We start from the raw sequence: 17,077 nt of genomic DNA on the forward strand, positions 1-17,077 counted from the left end.
TTTGCGTATCTTTTACACTTTGTGAGACTGCCTCCGGGTTATTAATATTTTGTTGAGCCTCCAAGCGCTGTTTTTCAAGACTTCAGTATCCAAAAAAATAATGGCGGCATCCGTACATGGATACTACAGTATCCAAAACGACAAGTTTAAGAAAATGACATCTAGTTGAAACTGAGGTTAGAGATAAACGTTTTAATCGACGTAGAACGATAGCTTAAGAAATAGTTCACCCAATAAAATACGGATGGTAATGAAATATGATTAGATCTTTGTAAAAAAAAACAAACTCAGTTGACTCGTTCTTGTGAATTTTGTGAACAAGTGTTTCGGAGTTTCAGCAATTATGTCATAAGTACTGTAGTTTTATATTATATTTATTTAATTATAACTCAAAATGAACTTGAATATTTGTAATTTACGATTATGATAAGGTTATATAGTTTTAAGTGCTAAATTGAGTTTAATTTCAACTTTAAATTTTTTTGTCGTGGGCAAAATGGCTTCTTTGAAGATGTAGGCTGATTTTGATGAATTTTGTTTACGTCTGTTTAGTGAATTAATAGTTATTAATATTAATATAAATGTTGAGTCCTTCATAAGCATATTCATGCCTTTTATAAATATAAATACATTAAGATGATTTAAGCTACCCAAGTAATATCGACGTGCTCCTCAGGTTTATTGTTGTGGACAGTGCGGTATCCACGGACGTTAGAACAAACGTCATAAATAGGGTACAAACGAAAAAATATGTTAGAAATTTCAGCAAAGCAACTTCATACTCTTTACCACAGAAGAATATCACACTGATCCTTAATTGAATTATTTTCTTGGACATTTTGTTTTTGAGCTTCCTATTGCCTTCCAGCACACTTAAGAGTTCTTTTTCAGTTTCTTCTCTTTCACTTTTTAATTGGGTACATAAATCTCTGCAAGACTGCAGTTACGTCAGTGCTAATTTAAGTTTGGATTCTTCATGTAAAGCCAAGCCTCTGCGAGTCATAATATTGCATACAAGGATTGTTTTCCAAATAACATTACGAGCAGTGTTTCTTCGTCAGAGTCCATCGTGAAAATATGTACTACACTACGATTCTCATACTAAGAGACAGCGCTGCCATTCATCGATTGATAGATTATTGATATTAAAGTATATTTATGTTATGGTTTGTATAGTATGGTAATACGTATGCTATCTAGAAACTAAAATTATTATATATATTTGAATGATTTAAGGTAAATAATATAAACAGTCAAAAGATATCATTTATTTTCTACAGTAATCAGCCGGTGCGTTTTGCACAATCCAGTTAAGTAGTTCTGTGACTCTCGTATTCACTCCTGGCTCGTTGGCTGACGCGCAGAGTTTTCCCGAGCTCACGATACCAGCGTGGAAGAGCAGACCGGTCTGCGGATCCGTGTAGAGAAGTGGACCGCCCGAATCAAACTGGTAGAAAAATATTTTGTATAAATTAATATCTATAGGGCTTAGGGTAGTTCTGTGACCAAATGGGACAAAAGGCATACGAGCATGAGCATATACACCCCTGCAACTTCGGAGGCTAGCGGATGTGTTTCCGACCTTTCAGGGAATGATACGCTCTTTTCTTAAACAAATATTTAAATTATGCCCAAATTTTAAAAATGGTTTCAATTTATTGTAGGGTAGAAAAATTGTAATAATGGTATATTTTTTTATAGAACCCCTGTAAACGAACAGGGGGCTCATCTCATGTTAAGTATGTGAGTGTGAGAGTGAGAGTGAGATTATCCACTCAACTGCCGAACTTTTATCATCATATCAAAATATTGCTAATAGAAAACTAACGATACATTATTGTATATAACAAAAATGGGAGATCATCTTTGGAACTAAACGAACAAATTAAAATACGTTTCAGCTGCCACAAACTCAATATAATATAATTTACGAAACCAAAAATATATTCATATAATAGCTAAAATGTTGTCTAGAACATACCTGACAAGCATCCTTTCCAGGTGTGTAAGTGCATATCTGTCGTGAGGTAAGACTAGGTACCGTCCATTTGCAGACGTCTTGATTTATCACATCCACATCCACCTTTTGCAGGACATTGGGAGTTGGACCGCCGATAAAGATAGTACCCCAACCTAAAAAAGTAAAATGATAGCAAAAATGGAGCCACAAATCAAAATTTCATTGTAGACCTGTATTTTCACTTAATACTCAAATTAATTTTATTGTTAAGAGTTATATTATGATAATTATTAATAAACTTTTAACTAATAATGTAAATAAGTAAAAAAAATAGTATATAAGAAAGGTGAATTTATATTGAATAATGTAATCGCTGTAAAATTTGACAAACTAGAAATATATAATTATTTATTTACAAAAATACACATATTATGAAAATTCATTATAAAAATAAAACATATAATATTAAATACATAATAATATACACCATATCGCTACAGTGAACCCACTCGGCGAACATATAAAGATGTCGATCGTGTCCGACACCTCATCTTTGATAACCGGGATCTGTGTGACTGGTTGTGACCCATGTGGAATGAAACAACATATCCCCTAGGTACAAAGAAACCGAGTTTTTGGAGGACACTTGGGTTAGAAATTAAACATTGGAATTTAGTTAAAATAAGTAAATAACTCTTCCCTATCTGTATTTCAGAAGAAGTGTTAGAAAAAAGCAAATGATTGAATCCAAAATTAATAGAAGTACTAAAGAAAGGTAAGATTAGTTAATAAAAGAAAGAGAAGTTTGCATATTTAAAATATGATCAACTTATAGGCAAGAAAAGCGGATCTAACATAGACAAAACGAAGAGAGAATTATCTTCTCCACAAACTGAGATTGAGAGAAAAAAAGGAAATACTGCTGTAATAAGCTACGATAAACGTATCATAGACAAAAACAGAAACACAGAAAAAAAAACAACAACAGTCTGGCTCAAAATTAAAGGCCACAAGGTCAAATAGTGTCACCGAAGGTGCCATAAAACTAAGAATGTTGAGTTCAAGAAGTTTCTTGACAAGTAAAAATACAACAAACAAAAATGCATAGCAACAAACCCCCTCTCATAACATAAGAAATCTTCCGACCCGGTCACCGTGGAAGATTACGACCAAAACCCTCCAACTATACAAATCCCTGACTCAAAGTTAAAAAAAAATCAAAAAATCACACAAAGTTAAACCGCCAATTAAGATAACGTCAACACCCTGTCATCATACGACCGACTATTAGAACTGGAAGAATGTTTAAGTTAAATTAACTATGATATTATGGGATTTTCGGAAGTCAGACGAAAGGGCAACAAAATAGAAGAACACAACACCTTTGCTGCATTGGATGTACACCCGGACAATATGGGGTGGGATTCATAATACACAAGTAAGAAAACGGCGGAAGAAACTATAGAGGTCAGAGACTTGTTAACTTCGCGATAGAACATGAATTAACAATTATAAATACCTGTTTCAAGAAAAAACAAAACCGCAGATGGACTTGGCGATCACCAGGTGGACAGTACAAGAACGACATTGATTACATTCTTCCAAATCACCCAAAATTGTTTCAAAATATACCACGCAAAAGAAAAATAGGACTAACTTCACAAATGTAATAACTTTCTTCCAAATCACCCAAAATTGTTTCAAAATATAGAAGTTCTGAACCTACGCATCAGACCACCGTCCTATTATGTCTAAAATAAGGTTTACCACGCAAAAGAAAAATAGGACTAATTTCACAAATGTAATGACTTGTATTATAGTCAACTTATAAACAAGGATGAAATAACAATATACAAAGAAAACCTGTCAAGCTCTCTTTTGGAACCATCAGGTCAACCTATCAGCCTAGAGAACAAAACGGTACAGACCTCCTATGTCAAAATAAAAACGACCATCCAACAAAGTTTAATCCTTGCGAAACCTAATTCAGAAGATAATAAAAACATAAAATATTACAAGAAGACAAGAAATACAACAAACAAAAAATAAAACACGCTCATAGAAAAATCTTAACTCTCCGCACTGTACAAACTGGTTAATAGATATAACAAAATATAGACAATAAAAAATAGAGAAACACCTTCAGCTTTACGGTGCGTCTTTGGATGAGGCCTTTATCCAAACCGGGGTTTCTGTTAATACATAAATAAATAATGTATATGTATATTACTAACATAATCTAAGCTAAAATACTAACAAAAATCAATATTTTTGTTTACTTGCAACCACCAACTATTGTAAAATCGGTAATAAAAAGGCTTAATATTATTATTTAATTATTATCTGTATTTCAATATATTAGGAAAAAAAGCCTCCATTTATGAACTTTTATTTGTTTAGTTAATTCAGGAACTATAGCTTCGAATTAACAGAAGGTTGTGTATTCTATTTTTAGAGGAAAATTGATTTTTTTACTTACCAATGATCGTAAGTTTTTGTCCAGCGAAATCGTAGTTTGCAAATTTAAACGGCAGACAGACAGGACTGGCATATTTATTGAACTCGATGTTTTGTGCTACCGTAATAATCGCAATATCATAGTCATAGTTTACGCTGAAAGATCATTTTCACATATTAGTAATTAAAAAAACTCTATATGAAAAACGATTTTAAATTAATTAGTATTTAGAGTATACCAAGAGACGATAAAGGTCATGTTACATATGTAAACACGATGTTTTTGTCTATATTGTATGATTTTTTTATATAATTACATAGTATTTTAATATATATCAATAAAGACCTCTTCAAATTCAAAAAGTCAATAAAGGTCTACATATGCTTCTAATTTTATATTTTCTGCCGTAGAACGGACAAGAAGAACTGGCAATAAACTCTCGGTCAATCTTTAATCGCCAAGTTTTTAGTTTTACATAATGTTTGTAAGAAGCTGCAACCATTACACCATTTTCTTCTAGTTATATAAATTTGAGTAATGTCTTCATCTACGATTTAGGAAGAAAGAGATAGCTGTCTTCTCTCTCTATTGAGTAGCGTAAGAAAAGTACAAAAAATATGAGAAAATACATTTATAAGTTACTTACTCGTTAAATTGAGGATGTATTCGTATGTTAGACACCAGATAAGCTTGTGTTCCTGGCGTGTCCGCTGAAAACAAGATACAGTATATAGCTTAGCTCAATTTAATTAGAACATTATAGTACATGTATTTTACAAAACATAAATATTTATATTTAATAAAGGTTACGTAACCATCAGAAGACCTTCGGCAAATTTCCAAATTTAGGGCTACCTAAAACTTGTCGGCTAGCATTTTATATTTTCCGGCTCAGAAAGCTCATGTTTTAGTCGAACGTATAAGCCTATGGGCGTCTATAGGCCGAGCCTGCCTGCCAGCTGTCTATTGAGACTGGGAATTTACATATAGTATATTTGTGACGTGACTTTTAACTTGCTAAGATTACAAATGAACCAATTGACCTGAATCTATCAGCAATACTTACAGCCAGTAGAAATATCATGTTCGCCAACAACAACTGCTAGATTTCTGGGATCCTTATTAGTGATGCAGTGGGCTGCAGACAGCACGTATCTGTTGGAGATAATGACTCCGCCACACATAACGTTGGAGCTGCCTCTCTCAACGAGCGCTACCATGCTGGGGAATTCATTGGGAAGGGCGTCTTGGCCGCCCACTATACGTGTCTGAAAGTTCATTATATATAATAGTATTACTATCTAATACTCATACTGACCTTCTTATTAAATCTTCCTCTCTTTGTAATCCTATAGTTGCGAGAACTAAAAGTCTTCTATACGTACTACGGCTCGCTTATCTGCTACTTTTAATGGTCCAGGCTATCTCGCTCTTACAACTTCATTATTAACATTCATGAAAATATTCATATATTTTTCAACAATCTTCCTACTTATCGTAATTTTATCGTGTCTACTTAGTTTTATTTTTTTTTTGCTGTTTGCTTGTCTTTAATTTCCTTGCTAGTTTGAAATTTTTATGTTCCAATGTATACCGTAACATTTCTGAATTCATATTCAAGCATACATGTTGTTTTAGGATTTGTTCATATATGACATAATGAAAGTTCAATCAAAAATAATAAATTAAACCAAGGTGGAGTTGTTTGATAATAATAACAACCAAAAAAGCTTTTAAAGAAAACACTTTTTCAATGGATTGTATGTATGTATTATTATAAAATAATTATTGTACATAATTTTAAATTTATAATAATACATAACTTCAATACGTTCAAAAAGTTCAATCAAAAATAATAAATTAAATCAAGGTGGAGTTGTTTGATAATAATAATAACCAAAAAAGCTTTTAAAGAAAACACTTTTTCAATGGATTGTAGCTATGTATTATTATAAAATAATTATTATACATAATTTTAAATTTATAATAATACATTACTTCAATACGTTGAAAAAGTGTTTTCTTTAAAAGCTTTTTTGGTTGTTATTATTATCAAACAACTCCATGTGTAAAAGTTATGTTAATAATGACAATACAAATAAGCTTTGTTAGTGAATTTTTACTATAATACTAAATCATGTTTACGTTGTGTTGTAATCAGTGTTATACAATCATTTATCAACACTACATTTCTGATGGCATAACAGTATAGCTACTCAAACTGAAATACCGAGATTGTGTCAATTAGTAAACAGCCTCTGTTAAACGGAAAAGCCTTTTAGTAGAACTTAAGATCTACCGTTAGCATTTGACAACAGGATCACGGAGGCGAGTACTCCAAGCGGTAGCATGTAACATTAAAACATACACTTTCTTATTTCTAGCTTAATATTTTCCACAGTACTCACCGATTTCCTTGCACCACAAGAACATACAGGACTGGGGCCTGGTGTAGCTGCTTGAGCAACCAGCGTGCAGTAATAGGTACCTCCTCTGCTGTTCATTGATGATATAAGACCTAACAATTAAAAACAGTAATGACATAAAGCAAAATTTACTTTAGCTTTGACAACATAAACAAAAAAATCCTATTTTTAGGCTAACTCACGCAGCCAATAATTTCTTAATATAAGATTCTTACGTATTGAATTGGAATTACATGTTTTTAATAGAATATATAATTAATCACAGTATGTACCATTGCTATCTATGTAGTTTTGCCATCATATAAGTTCATGCCATTCATTGATCCCTTACTAAAAAAAACATTCAGACGGGAATCAATAAAATCTTTGAAGGCGGTTTCGACTGTCTCATCAGAGTTTAAATTTTACCATACAAGAAGCAATCCAAATTTCGAGCATTTTTTTTTCTGTTGGAGCAAGGGCCGGGGGGTAAGCTGGTTGTTTTAGACATTCCAATTGAAGCGCCTCTAATTTGGTAGTAGTTGTGCAGCGTTTGTTCTAGCGTTGTCGTGAAGCAGCAGTGGCCTAGAGCGATTGACCAGCCTCGGTTGTTTAGCAGCTAGCATTTCTAGCTCACAAGTAACATTTTTGGAGTAAATTTCCGCTTGGGGCACGATTTGGCTGGTTCGGCTGAGTTCAGCTAATGCTTGGGATTATTGTACAGGATCCACTTCTCATCAAAGGTTTCGATACTCTAGCTTAGCTTTGACAACATAAACAAAAAAAATCCTATTTTTAGGATAACTCACGCAGCCAATACTTTCTTAATATTAGGTTCTTACATATTGAATTGAAATTACATGTTTTTAATAGAATATATAATTAATCACAGTATGTACCATTGCTATCTATGTAGTTTTGCCATCCATATATTCGATTTAAAATCCCCTTAGGAGATATTTGAGGTCAAATTGGCCAGTACGACAAAACGTCAATTTCATATTTAAGGACGTCAATTTCATATAAAATATCAATTGGGCTACAACCTTTTTAGGTCTGGGCCTCAGATTTCTGTATCTGTTTCATGATCATTTGGTAATCTAATAGGCAAGCAGCCTTCTGTGCCTGACGCACGCCATGGACTTTTTGGGTCTAAAGCTAGCCGGTTTCCTCACGTTGTTGTCCTTCACCGCTCGAGCGAATGTTAAATGCGCACATAGGAAGAAAGTCTATTGGTGCACAGCCGGGGATCGAACCTACGACCTCAGGGTTGAGAGTCGCACGCTGGAGCCACCAGGCCAACACTGCTCTAAGGTTAACTAGTATTTATAACATAATATTTGCAACATAATCGTAATATATTAGTAATAATAATCAGCGCTGGAACGTTACGGGTCAGAGACGAGACTTAGCGCTAAGTGTATCAAATCATATGTTTTTAATAAACGACCGTCACAGCGCGACTACCGATTCTGAATCTTTGGGAATAGCGAAAAAGTTATTAATTTTTTTAAGATGAAGAAACAGAGATACGCTTTATGAGCAGTAAGGGCACTAACCAAAACCACTCATCGTAGATTTGATTTTAACTAAGTATGTAATGCTTAAATAAAAAGAATACATATGTACTTATGCTTCACTAAAAATGCAATGGTTGACTCTAATTAAAAACACAATACAAAATAAATTCCTTCATACAAAAAAAAAACACAAAGTCACCCCTAACTTTTGCATAATTTCGTTGTTATTTAATCATAGCGAGTATTATGGAGCAAACTTTAATTACAGCACATTAGTTTGGCCAAGTGCTGTTACTAACGATTATTTAAAATATTGTATATTTTACGAGTTATTCAAATAAAAATCATTTTGCGTTAACTTCATATTTGTTCCACGAAACACTGTGTCGTCCGTCTCATGTCACGTGAACATCAGGCATACGTTTGTTTCACTAGTCACTGGAGCGGACAGAGGGAGACGCGCGGATGGCATACTTTGTTGCTATACCATAGGTGACCAACTCGGCTTACCTATTGTAGCCATAGCCCAAACACGCATTCATTTATATAAAAATGTACCTCATTTGAACCAGCTAAAGGCGTTCTTCAACAATGATTGAGGTCAAAGCGTGAGTACAGTTGTTCCTTGGATGTATTTACAGCCACAGATCATGGTTAAAATGTTACTATAGAAAAAGTCTTTTCAAAGATTAATTACCGATAGCAAGCGTCTGAGCGACAGAGACCGCAGTTAATTGTCCACGACCGCAGTAGGAATCAGCCGATGCAAGAGTGGGATCCCCGGTTCTGGAGATCAGGAGACGGTCCATGAAACACCCAGAAGTCTAGTGGACAAATATTATTTTCTATTAGGTTATTGATTACCTGTGTTACATATCTGCAAATTATCTTTGTTTTTTTTTAACTTAATTAGTTTGACCATATATTAGTACAAAGTTATATATTTAAGACCATATATTTAAATGGCAGTGTCGTTTAGAGAATTTGAAGTCTAAGCGGGTGAGGTCTAGGCTAAATTGAGGCTAGATGAGGGCTAGTCTTCGGTTCCTATAAAGCCCGGAACGTGGAACCAGACTTGGTCCAAATTTTAAATGATAAAAAGTAAAAAAAAAAATGTTTTAAAGATTATTTAAGGCTAGACTAGTTTCATTGTATTTGTATACCAAAACATCGAGATCGATATATTTGTACCTACCGGAAGTTACAAAGTCGCTAATTTAAGAAGCGGCTACCCAGAAGCCCAGAAGCTCCGCGATTCGCCTGTGTGAAATGACTTCATTTCATATATAGGGATAAAAACTAAATTTGTGTAAATCTTGTACATAATCTTATCTGGAGGCCGTACCACCTTTTCTTGGAGCAGTTCAGACCATTTTCGACCCCCTATAACTTAGTAGTGTAAGTAGTGAAGTAATTTTATCCACTCGTAGTGGATAAAATTAGAAGCCTGAATTGTCAATTACCAAGCCGGGATTGTATACACGCTGGCCAAATCAATGTATTTATTAACAACATATAAGTGTTGATGTTGATATTGTCACTATAAGATGTTGTTATGTTACCTAATGACGTAATAACTTAACGACTTGTTATTACATGGATCTCATGGATTTTTACGGGAGATGAACTGAGTTGCGAGACAATTTTTTTGCAAGTTTTTGATGGCATACAAATTTTAACTGACGTCACAATTACGGATAGAGGAGTTTACAATTTGACGCGTTTGCTTGTTCATATTCATATTCATACATTTATTTGCATTCCATAATGTACAATATTATGGACCCTGTTAGGGCACAGCAAAAGAAGTCATTACAAAATTTATATTACATAATTAATAGTAACAAGATAGTACATACAATTTTACATTTCCGGTTAGTATTAATTATATAGAATAGCATTTTTTATTTTTTATTTATTTATTTTTGAATATTTAGGGATGAAATTAAGCTATATTTTTATCTTCTAGGTACTCATTAACGCTATAATATCATTTATAATAAGAAGTTTTTTTAGTTTGTTTGTAAATATATGTATCTTTTTTTCATTTCTTAGTGTCTCAGGTAGTTTATTATAAATTTTGATTGACATGACTAGTGGGCTTGATGCATGTATTTGTAATCGGGAAGATCGTAGGTTCAGGCGTTTTTTGTGTCGAAGTGTATATCTTGTCTGTATGCCTTCGCGTGTGGTGTAAAATTCTTTGTGTGTATGGGCAAATTTACAGATTTCCAATATGTATAATGAGGGTAGAGTGATAATGTTTAGTTTTATGAAATGTGGTTTGCAGCTGTCTGTTTGTTCTATGTTAACTATGATCCGATTTAACTTTTTTGAGTTGTGAATAGTGCTGGTGCGTCGGTGCTATTTCCCCACATTATTACACCGTAGTTTAGCCGTGCATGCGCATAGGCGTAGTAGGTGGTTAGAGCGGTTTTCAGGTCCGTAGTCTTTTTAATTTCCCGGAAAGCATATAAAAATTTTGATTTTATTTTTTGTATGTGTGATTTCCAGTTTATGTTTGTGTCTATACCTGGTAATTAAAATTCGTTAACTTGTTCTATTGTGTGGTTGTTAAAAGAGAAATTTAGAGAAAGTGGCTTTTTTTGACGGGGGTGGAATGCTATTGTTTTGGTTTTTTCAAAATTGATTTCAAGATTGTGTGCATTCATCCAGGTTATTGTTTTTGTTAGAATATTATTGAATGTAGAGTGTATGTTAGTGATATCATGACAGGGGGTTATAATCGAAATATCATCAGCGAATAAAACACATGGACCAGGTCCTTCTATGGTTTTTGGAAGGTCGTTTATATAAATGAGAAAAAGAAGGCACCCAACAACGCTTCCTTGTGGTATTGAGACTTTTATTGTTTTACTGTCAGAGCGGTAATTTTGGAGAATTTTTGTTTTATTATTATAAAATTCTATTTCTACTAATTGTTTTCTGTTTTCAAGATAGGACTCCCATAGAGTTTATTGAACAATATTTCATATTGTACCTTGTCGTAGGCTTTAGTCATGTCTAGGAGCAGACCGATTGCGTATTCTTTATTATTTATTATATTAAGAGCTTCCTGTATGAATTTATATACTGCTAAAGTTGTTGACCTGTTTATTTAGCGAACCCGTTTATTAAATGTTGAAACAAATGCTACGGCTGAACATCTTTCAGGCCGCTAGTTAAACGGCGCCGTTTAGTTAAGAGGCTAGGCTGTTAATTGAACGGCTAATTTAGCTAGTTGGCTGCGACAAATACACTAATTAACTATTGGAGACCGTTATGGTTTCTTTAAAACCTGAATATAGAGTTAAAATTTACCTCTGGTATGTTAACTTGGCAGTTTATCCTGCAATTATATCCTGTAGGGCAAGTAGCTATAGTCCTGCACTGAACCCCAGGTCGGTAATTTCTAGGATATCCAGGATTGTATACATAGTAAGTCCGTCCCGGCACTACCTGCAAAAAAAAAATCACTGCATATTTGCGGACGGATTACTATACATTGGAGTTTATTAATAAGAATTTGTTATTTCTATAGATTCCTATGTTAATTGATATAGTACTCACGGAAGACATAATAACTCTCGCAGTTATATGTACACATTTTTTTCAATCTACAATATAAAAATGAATCGCAAAATGTGTTGGTAAGCGCATAACTCTACAACGCCTGGACCAATTGTACCAATTCCTTTTTTTTAATGTTCGTTGAAGCCTAAGGATGGTTTTTAGGGCGAGAAAAGTTCGAATAATTTCTGGGAAAACCCTAAAATAGCCCTTTTCTTTTTCCCATACAAACGTATTGTAAATTAAAATGTAGAGTCAATTTGATCTTTATTGCTATTGAATAAAGTTCATATTAAATTACAAGCACTCACTGATGTCTAAGCAATGTCGCGTTCCGAAACACAAGTGATAATATCACGAACCCGACCAAATTGAATAGTCAAAAAATGTGAGAGCATTATTACATCATTGAGCATGATTTTTAATTTGGTTGGGTTCGCGATACGCCGAAACTAAAATAAAATTCTTTTATTTTAGTTTCGGCATGCGACATAAAATGCATATGTTTTCACGTCATTACATCTGTCAAACAAATTGCGTTAAAAAATTATTTAATTTTTGAATTATTAATTTAAGATCCCTATCTGAGCAAAATTATTTGAATAGATACTAATAGGAAAATATTTGTCACTTTTAGGTTCACACTATCCTTTTAGATTATTTTCCAATCAGGTTTGAGTCCTAAGTGCCCCTCTTAGTTTGAAGCCCTCTAGCAAACATCCCAGTTGGGGTTTTTAGTGGGTCAGAGAAGAGTGGCCAAAGTCCGTGGAAGCGAAGATACTTTGGTCACCCGAGCTGAACCTCATCGGCCTATCATCAGGGTGATGGTTCTGCCATGAGAATTTTTTGCGCCGACTATAAAATTGGTAGGAACAAAAAACTGCCATATTTCAAATCTTTTTGACAGAACGAAGTCTGTGGGGTCCGCTAGTTTATTTATAAAAGCTTGTCAACTGATACATTGGTACCAGAAAAATAAAATACAATATATAATGGTTGAAGCACTTATAGGCAAACATGTCATACACGATGAAATTAAACCAATAAATTAAATTATAAAAACTAAAGGAAAATTAATTATTAAAATTAGAGGAGGAGCTTTGGATATCCAGACCTGGCTCGTTTATCAGAATGATAAATGGTGAGTTTTAAATCCAAAACGCGTTCAATTGACTAAATAACAGATTATTAATACAAAATATAAGATTTTTAGACAGTAGAGCCAAATGAGAATCAAAAGAGTTCTGGCTCTCAAGAATGATCTGTACCAACAATTTTGTACTAAGGATGAGAAATTAAGAAATATATTAATGTAACAAAAATTTTAAAAGCTACATCTATACACAAGAAATGTATTGTAATAAATATAAATGTAGAATGATTATGTAAACAACATACCTTTTGGCTAAAGTCGCAGTTTGCATCCTGGGCCTTCACATACGTGATCAAAAATGCAACTACGCATAATATCTGAAAGAGAAAAACAGATAATTTAGGGGACACCCGGATTTGAACCGGGGGCCTATCGATCTGCAGTCGATTGCTCTGCCACTGAGCTATATCCCCTATGACTAACTATTGAAAATATTGAGTCAAAATATCCTGCAATCTAATCAACGCCCACGATACGCTGTTTTAGGCAAATACACATTTATATGCAAACTTATTTTACACAGAAACAAAGTCTTTGCATTCCTCTCGTTCATATTTTCAGTGTTTATTTATTTATAAAAATACATACATTATCCTTACAGTACGATAATGTCGAAAGAAATATGTTATATTTAATACATAATGTAAATATATTATGTATTATTTTGTAAATAGATTAAAGCATAAACAGCAACTAAAATTGGTTTAGCAGGGCACCAACTAATCAAAAAATATTTCTATTTAATATTTCTATGTAAAACATTAACTTAAACTAAATAAGTAAAACGTTTATTTGCAAAGTAAGTGAAACATTTGATCGACACAAAAAATGCTAGTTATAATGTGGCATGCACTTATAGGCACACACAACTTTCGTGACACACACGAAGAATAAACAGGAACAAATATCAAGAAGGATTTTTAAAGTGTTGGGAAAGCACCTATATGCAGACCTGCTCTGGCTAAATCAAGATTAAAATGCAAAATATTATTGATTTACAACTTCAGTGATATAATTTATTTTATTTTTGCTCTTAATCATGCAACACACATGCTTAAATAAGGGCATTCAGATGAAATTAAAATATGTTATAAAATATAAAGACGCTAAACAGATCCATCCAATATCTCACAATCGATTAGCCCGCACTATCTCATAGGTTCCCCGAGCTACAAATGTACAATGTAAATACAGAATTAAGAAAAAGAAGGAATAAAGAAAATAATAAAAATAGCAGCAACACAGCAACGTTGCTAAGACGACTTAGTGAAAGGTCTGTATGGAGTTTCTGAAAAGGTCCGCCAAGTTTTATCACCGTTTTGTAGTAAATTCGAGGAGCGCAAACGTGAGACAGACTTGTAAAATGGATATTTTTTTCGAGTCAAACGTGTACTGCTATGATTCAAATTATAATTTAGAATTATGTTCTTACATTAAATCCATTTCAATATAAATAATCATATCTTACCCATCGATAATTACTCAGACCCCTCATGTTTGAACGAAAACTAAATGTTCGTTAACTGTAGGGAGTATTTATCAGTTTTATATAATTAATCTTATCTCAATCTTATCATTGATTTGATACTAGATTATTTAGGGTTTTTTATGTTTTAAGTAGTGTATTATTTGCATATCCATTATCTTGTAAAACAAAATACTTGGCGATTATATGGTAGCAGGGAAAGTATTTTGAGTGTTTTTATTACTTGCCTAAAGCCTCCAGAATCTACCACAATGAGTGTGTTTAAAGCAAGCAGACAATAAAACTGTTCAGCGTTATATAAACATCAAAAATGCAATCAGAAACTAGTAATGTACTTTTAATGCCGGCAGAACTTCCTCGTGGAATCTATTTTGAGAAGTCAGAACTCAGTGACGTTATAGATTTTATTTCAGAGAATGGTCCCTCACCAGGTTTTTACCTATAAATGCCAACATAACCATGCACCCGAATTTCAGGATATAATACTAGTATCATCAGAATCTTGGTACCTAAGAAATTTACAATCAATATAGATATGTTTACCAGAAATTTGATATATATACGAGATACATGTATAAGATAAAAAGTTACGTTGTAATTTTCCAATTTCCTAAATAGCCGAATTAATAATAATATTCGAACTGATACAGGATGAAGATAGTTTTGAATTAATTTAGTACAGTATACGCAAACAGGGAAGACAAGGAAGGTAGGTAAGGGGAAGGTAGTGTAAACAGTTAGAGAAATTATTGTAAAAACTTACATGCACAAGGGCTCAGAGACTCTGAAAGCTGTTCCTTAGAATTTCTTTAATTCTCTCAATGGCTAGAGTAGTAGGCTGATTTTTAGTAGTCTTTTAATGTGATTAAGATGGAAAAATGAAATAAAATTTTGTTAAAGCTTTAATAATTGACATTACGTCTTGTTTACATTTTTTTTATGTAACTGGAGGCTCACCTATTTTAAAGCGATGCCCATGTAAACTCACATTGCCAGAAGGCTCGCAAGTGCTTTGCCGGCTCTTTAAGAATTGGTACACTCTTAAAGAACTTTAAGTAGAATTGGTTCGGAAATACTTCAGTAGGCAGCTGGCTTCACGTAGTAATGGTGTGCGGCGTAAAAATTTCTCTGAGAATCGATCAGATGTGGAACCTCGGACGTGGAGGTGATATCGATGGTATTTTATATTCTGCCTTGACGTCCGAAGAAGACTCAGCTGTCTACTAGTCCCAACAAATCCTCTGAACACTCTCCTTGGTAAATGCGGTAGAAGATGCAGAGAGACCCCACATCTCTCACGCACACACAACGCAAAGGAATCAAGCTGTTTGGAAAGTGACTAGTCGACGATTTGAGTAGCTCTTTGTTGAATGCGGTCAAGTGGAAGGAGCTCCCGGCCAGAAGTAAGAACAGTACTCCATGTTGGACCGAATTTCCTCTTTAGAGATTTGTTTTTTACATTTTTTTTCAAACGGGCAGGAGTCTAACCTAATGTTATGTGATACCGCCGCCCAATGACTCTCAATTCCAGAGGTCAAAAACTATTTATAAGTATTTATTAACAAGAATAACTTAATACCTACTTATAAAAGGAGGTAACTTACATGCATTATAAGCCACGGCAACTCCAGATTCGTAATGGACACAGAATAGCACAGACAAATAGCTACAGATTCACTTTTGTTTTAAAATCACATTTCCCGCCACAATAGCCAAGTCGTGTGCGCGAGGGCACGGTTTTAATTGTTTTATAACCATCATTTGCACATTCAGTATAACTGATAACATAGTTTACTATCGCATATTAACTAGAGCCTGCCCAAGCATCGTACTTGTTCTCTTATAAATAACAATAAACAATGAATCACTGTATCACGTTAATAATGAAATTAATTCATGTTAAATACTGTAAAAAAAGTTCTCTTTAAATGTGTAGTACTCTCGTAAACAAATAAAACCTATTTGTATATAATTATAATAACTGTGTGTAAGTGAGGTTAGTTTTTTCCAAATATACTTACTACTCTATTTTCTAAACATATTTCTAAAAGTTAATATAAATGTTGTAGGACACTGATATCCAATATCCGAAAAATCAACTGTCTACTTATCTACATTTAAATTATTTTGCATCTCAGCAGTTACCCGTTAAAGATTAAAAGGTTAATGTTTGGTGGACCCAGTTTTCATACTTAGACTCTCATTATGTCCCTTGTGTGAAAAGTCCTTGCTGACTAAGCCAGCCTAGGTAAGTCCAGAAGCACAGAAGTCACACGGTGACGACACACGGTTCACGGTGCGACCTCCCTGCTCCAACCACTTGTTATTCACAGCCACGCATTCCAGGACTACGTTAGACCAGTAACCCATTTGTTTTGTATGCTTTATTAAGTTATATAGAATAGGAATAAGAGGTCAGGGCCTCTAATTCGATATAATGTACTGACACTATTTAAAGACACCAGACATCATTTTGGAAAACTGAACTGAATATTAAGAGTGTAATAGACTGCAGTGGTAGCCCT

The 17,077-nt window shown here is 33.7% G+C and overlaps 1 protein-coding gene and 1 non-coding gene across 3 annotated transcripts; both read right to left on the reverse strand.

The window, feature by feature from the left end:
• Window positions 1-1,248: 1,248 nt before the first annotated feature.
• Window positions 1,249-16,285, reverse strand: LOC123714596 (venom serine protease-like). 2 transcript variants are annotated; one of them, XM_045668934.1, is made up of 10 exons: window positions 16,157-16,285; window positions 13,312-13,383; window positions 11,665-11,802; window positions 9,041-9,167; window positions 6,827-6,936; window positions 5,485-5,686; window positions 5,065-5,128; window positions 4,440-4,573; window positions 1,982-2,133; window positions 1,249-1,447 (listed from the first exon to the last, which is right to left on the reverse strand). In XM_045668934.1, exons 1-10 carry the CDS (start codon window positions 16,160-16,162, stop codon window positions 1,268-1,270), a joined length of 1,185 nt encoding a protein of 394 aa, XP_045524890.1. In that variant the 5' UTR covers window positions 16,163-16,285; the 3' UTR covers window positions 1,249-1,267. The 2 variants fall into 2 exon arrangements, with proteins under 2 accessions (XP_045524890.1, XP_045524889.1); XM_045668933.1 differs by lacking the exon at window positions 16,157-16,285 and adding an exon at window positions 14,535-14,583.
• Window positions 13,408-13,479, reverse strand: Trnac-gca. The gene has a single exon. It is a non-coding gene; the product is annotated as a tRNA-Cys (tRNA).
• Window positions 16,286-17,077: the final 792 nt, after the last annotated feature.

This window comes from Pieris brassicae, chromosome 9 (genome assembly GCF_905147105.1).
Source record: "Pieris brassicae chromosome 9, ilPieBrab1.1, whole genome shotgun sequence".
Taxonomy (NCBI): Eukaryota; Metazoa; Arthropoda; class Insecta; order Lepidoptera; family Pieridae; genus Pieris; species Pieris brassicae.

Excerpts from the sequence above, each read along its gene's own strand:
- LOC123714596 (XM_045668933.1), bottom strand. The coding sequence starts at position 14,561 with ATGAGGGGTCTGAGTAATTATCGATGG. Across the intron at positions 5,687-6,826 it reads CTTGTGGTGCAAGGAAATCG|ACACGTATAGTGGGCGGCCA; the intron begins GTGAGTACTGTG and ends ATGAACTTTCAG. Across the intron at positions 4,574-5,064 it reads ATACATCCTCAATTTAACGA|CGTAAACTATGACTATGATA; the intron begins GTAAGTAACTTA and ends ATGATCTTTCAG.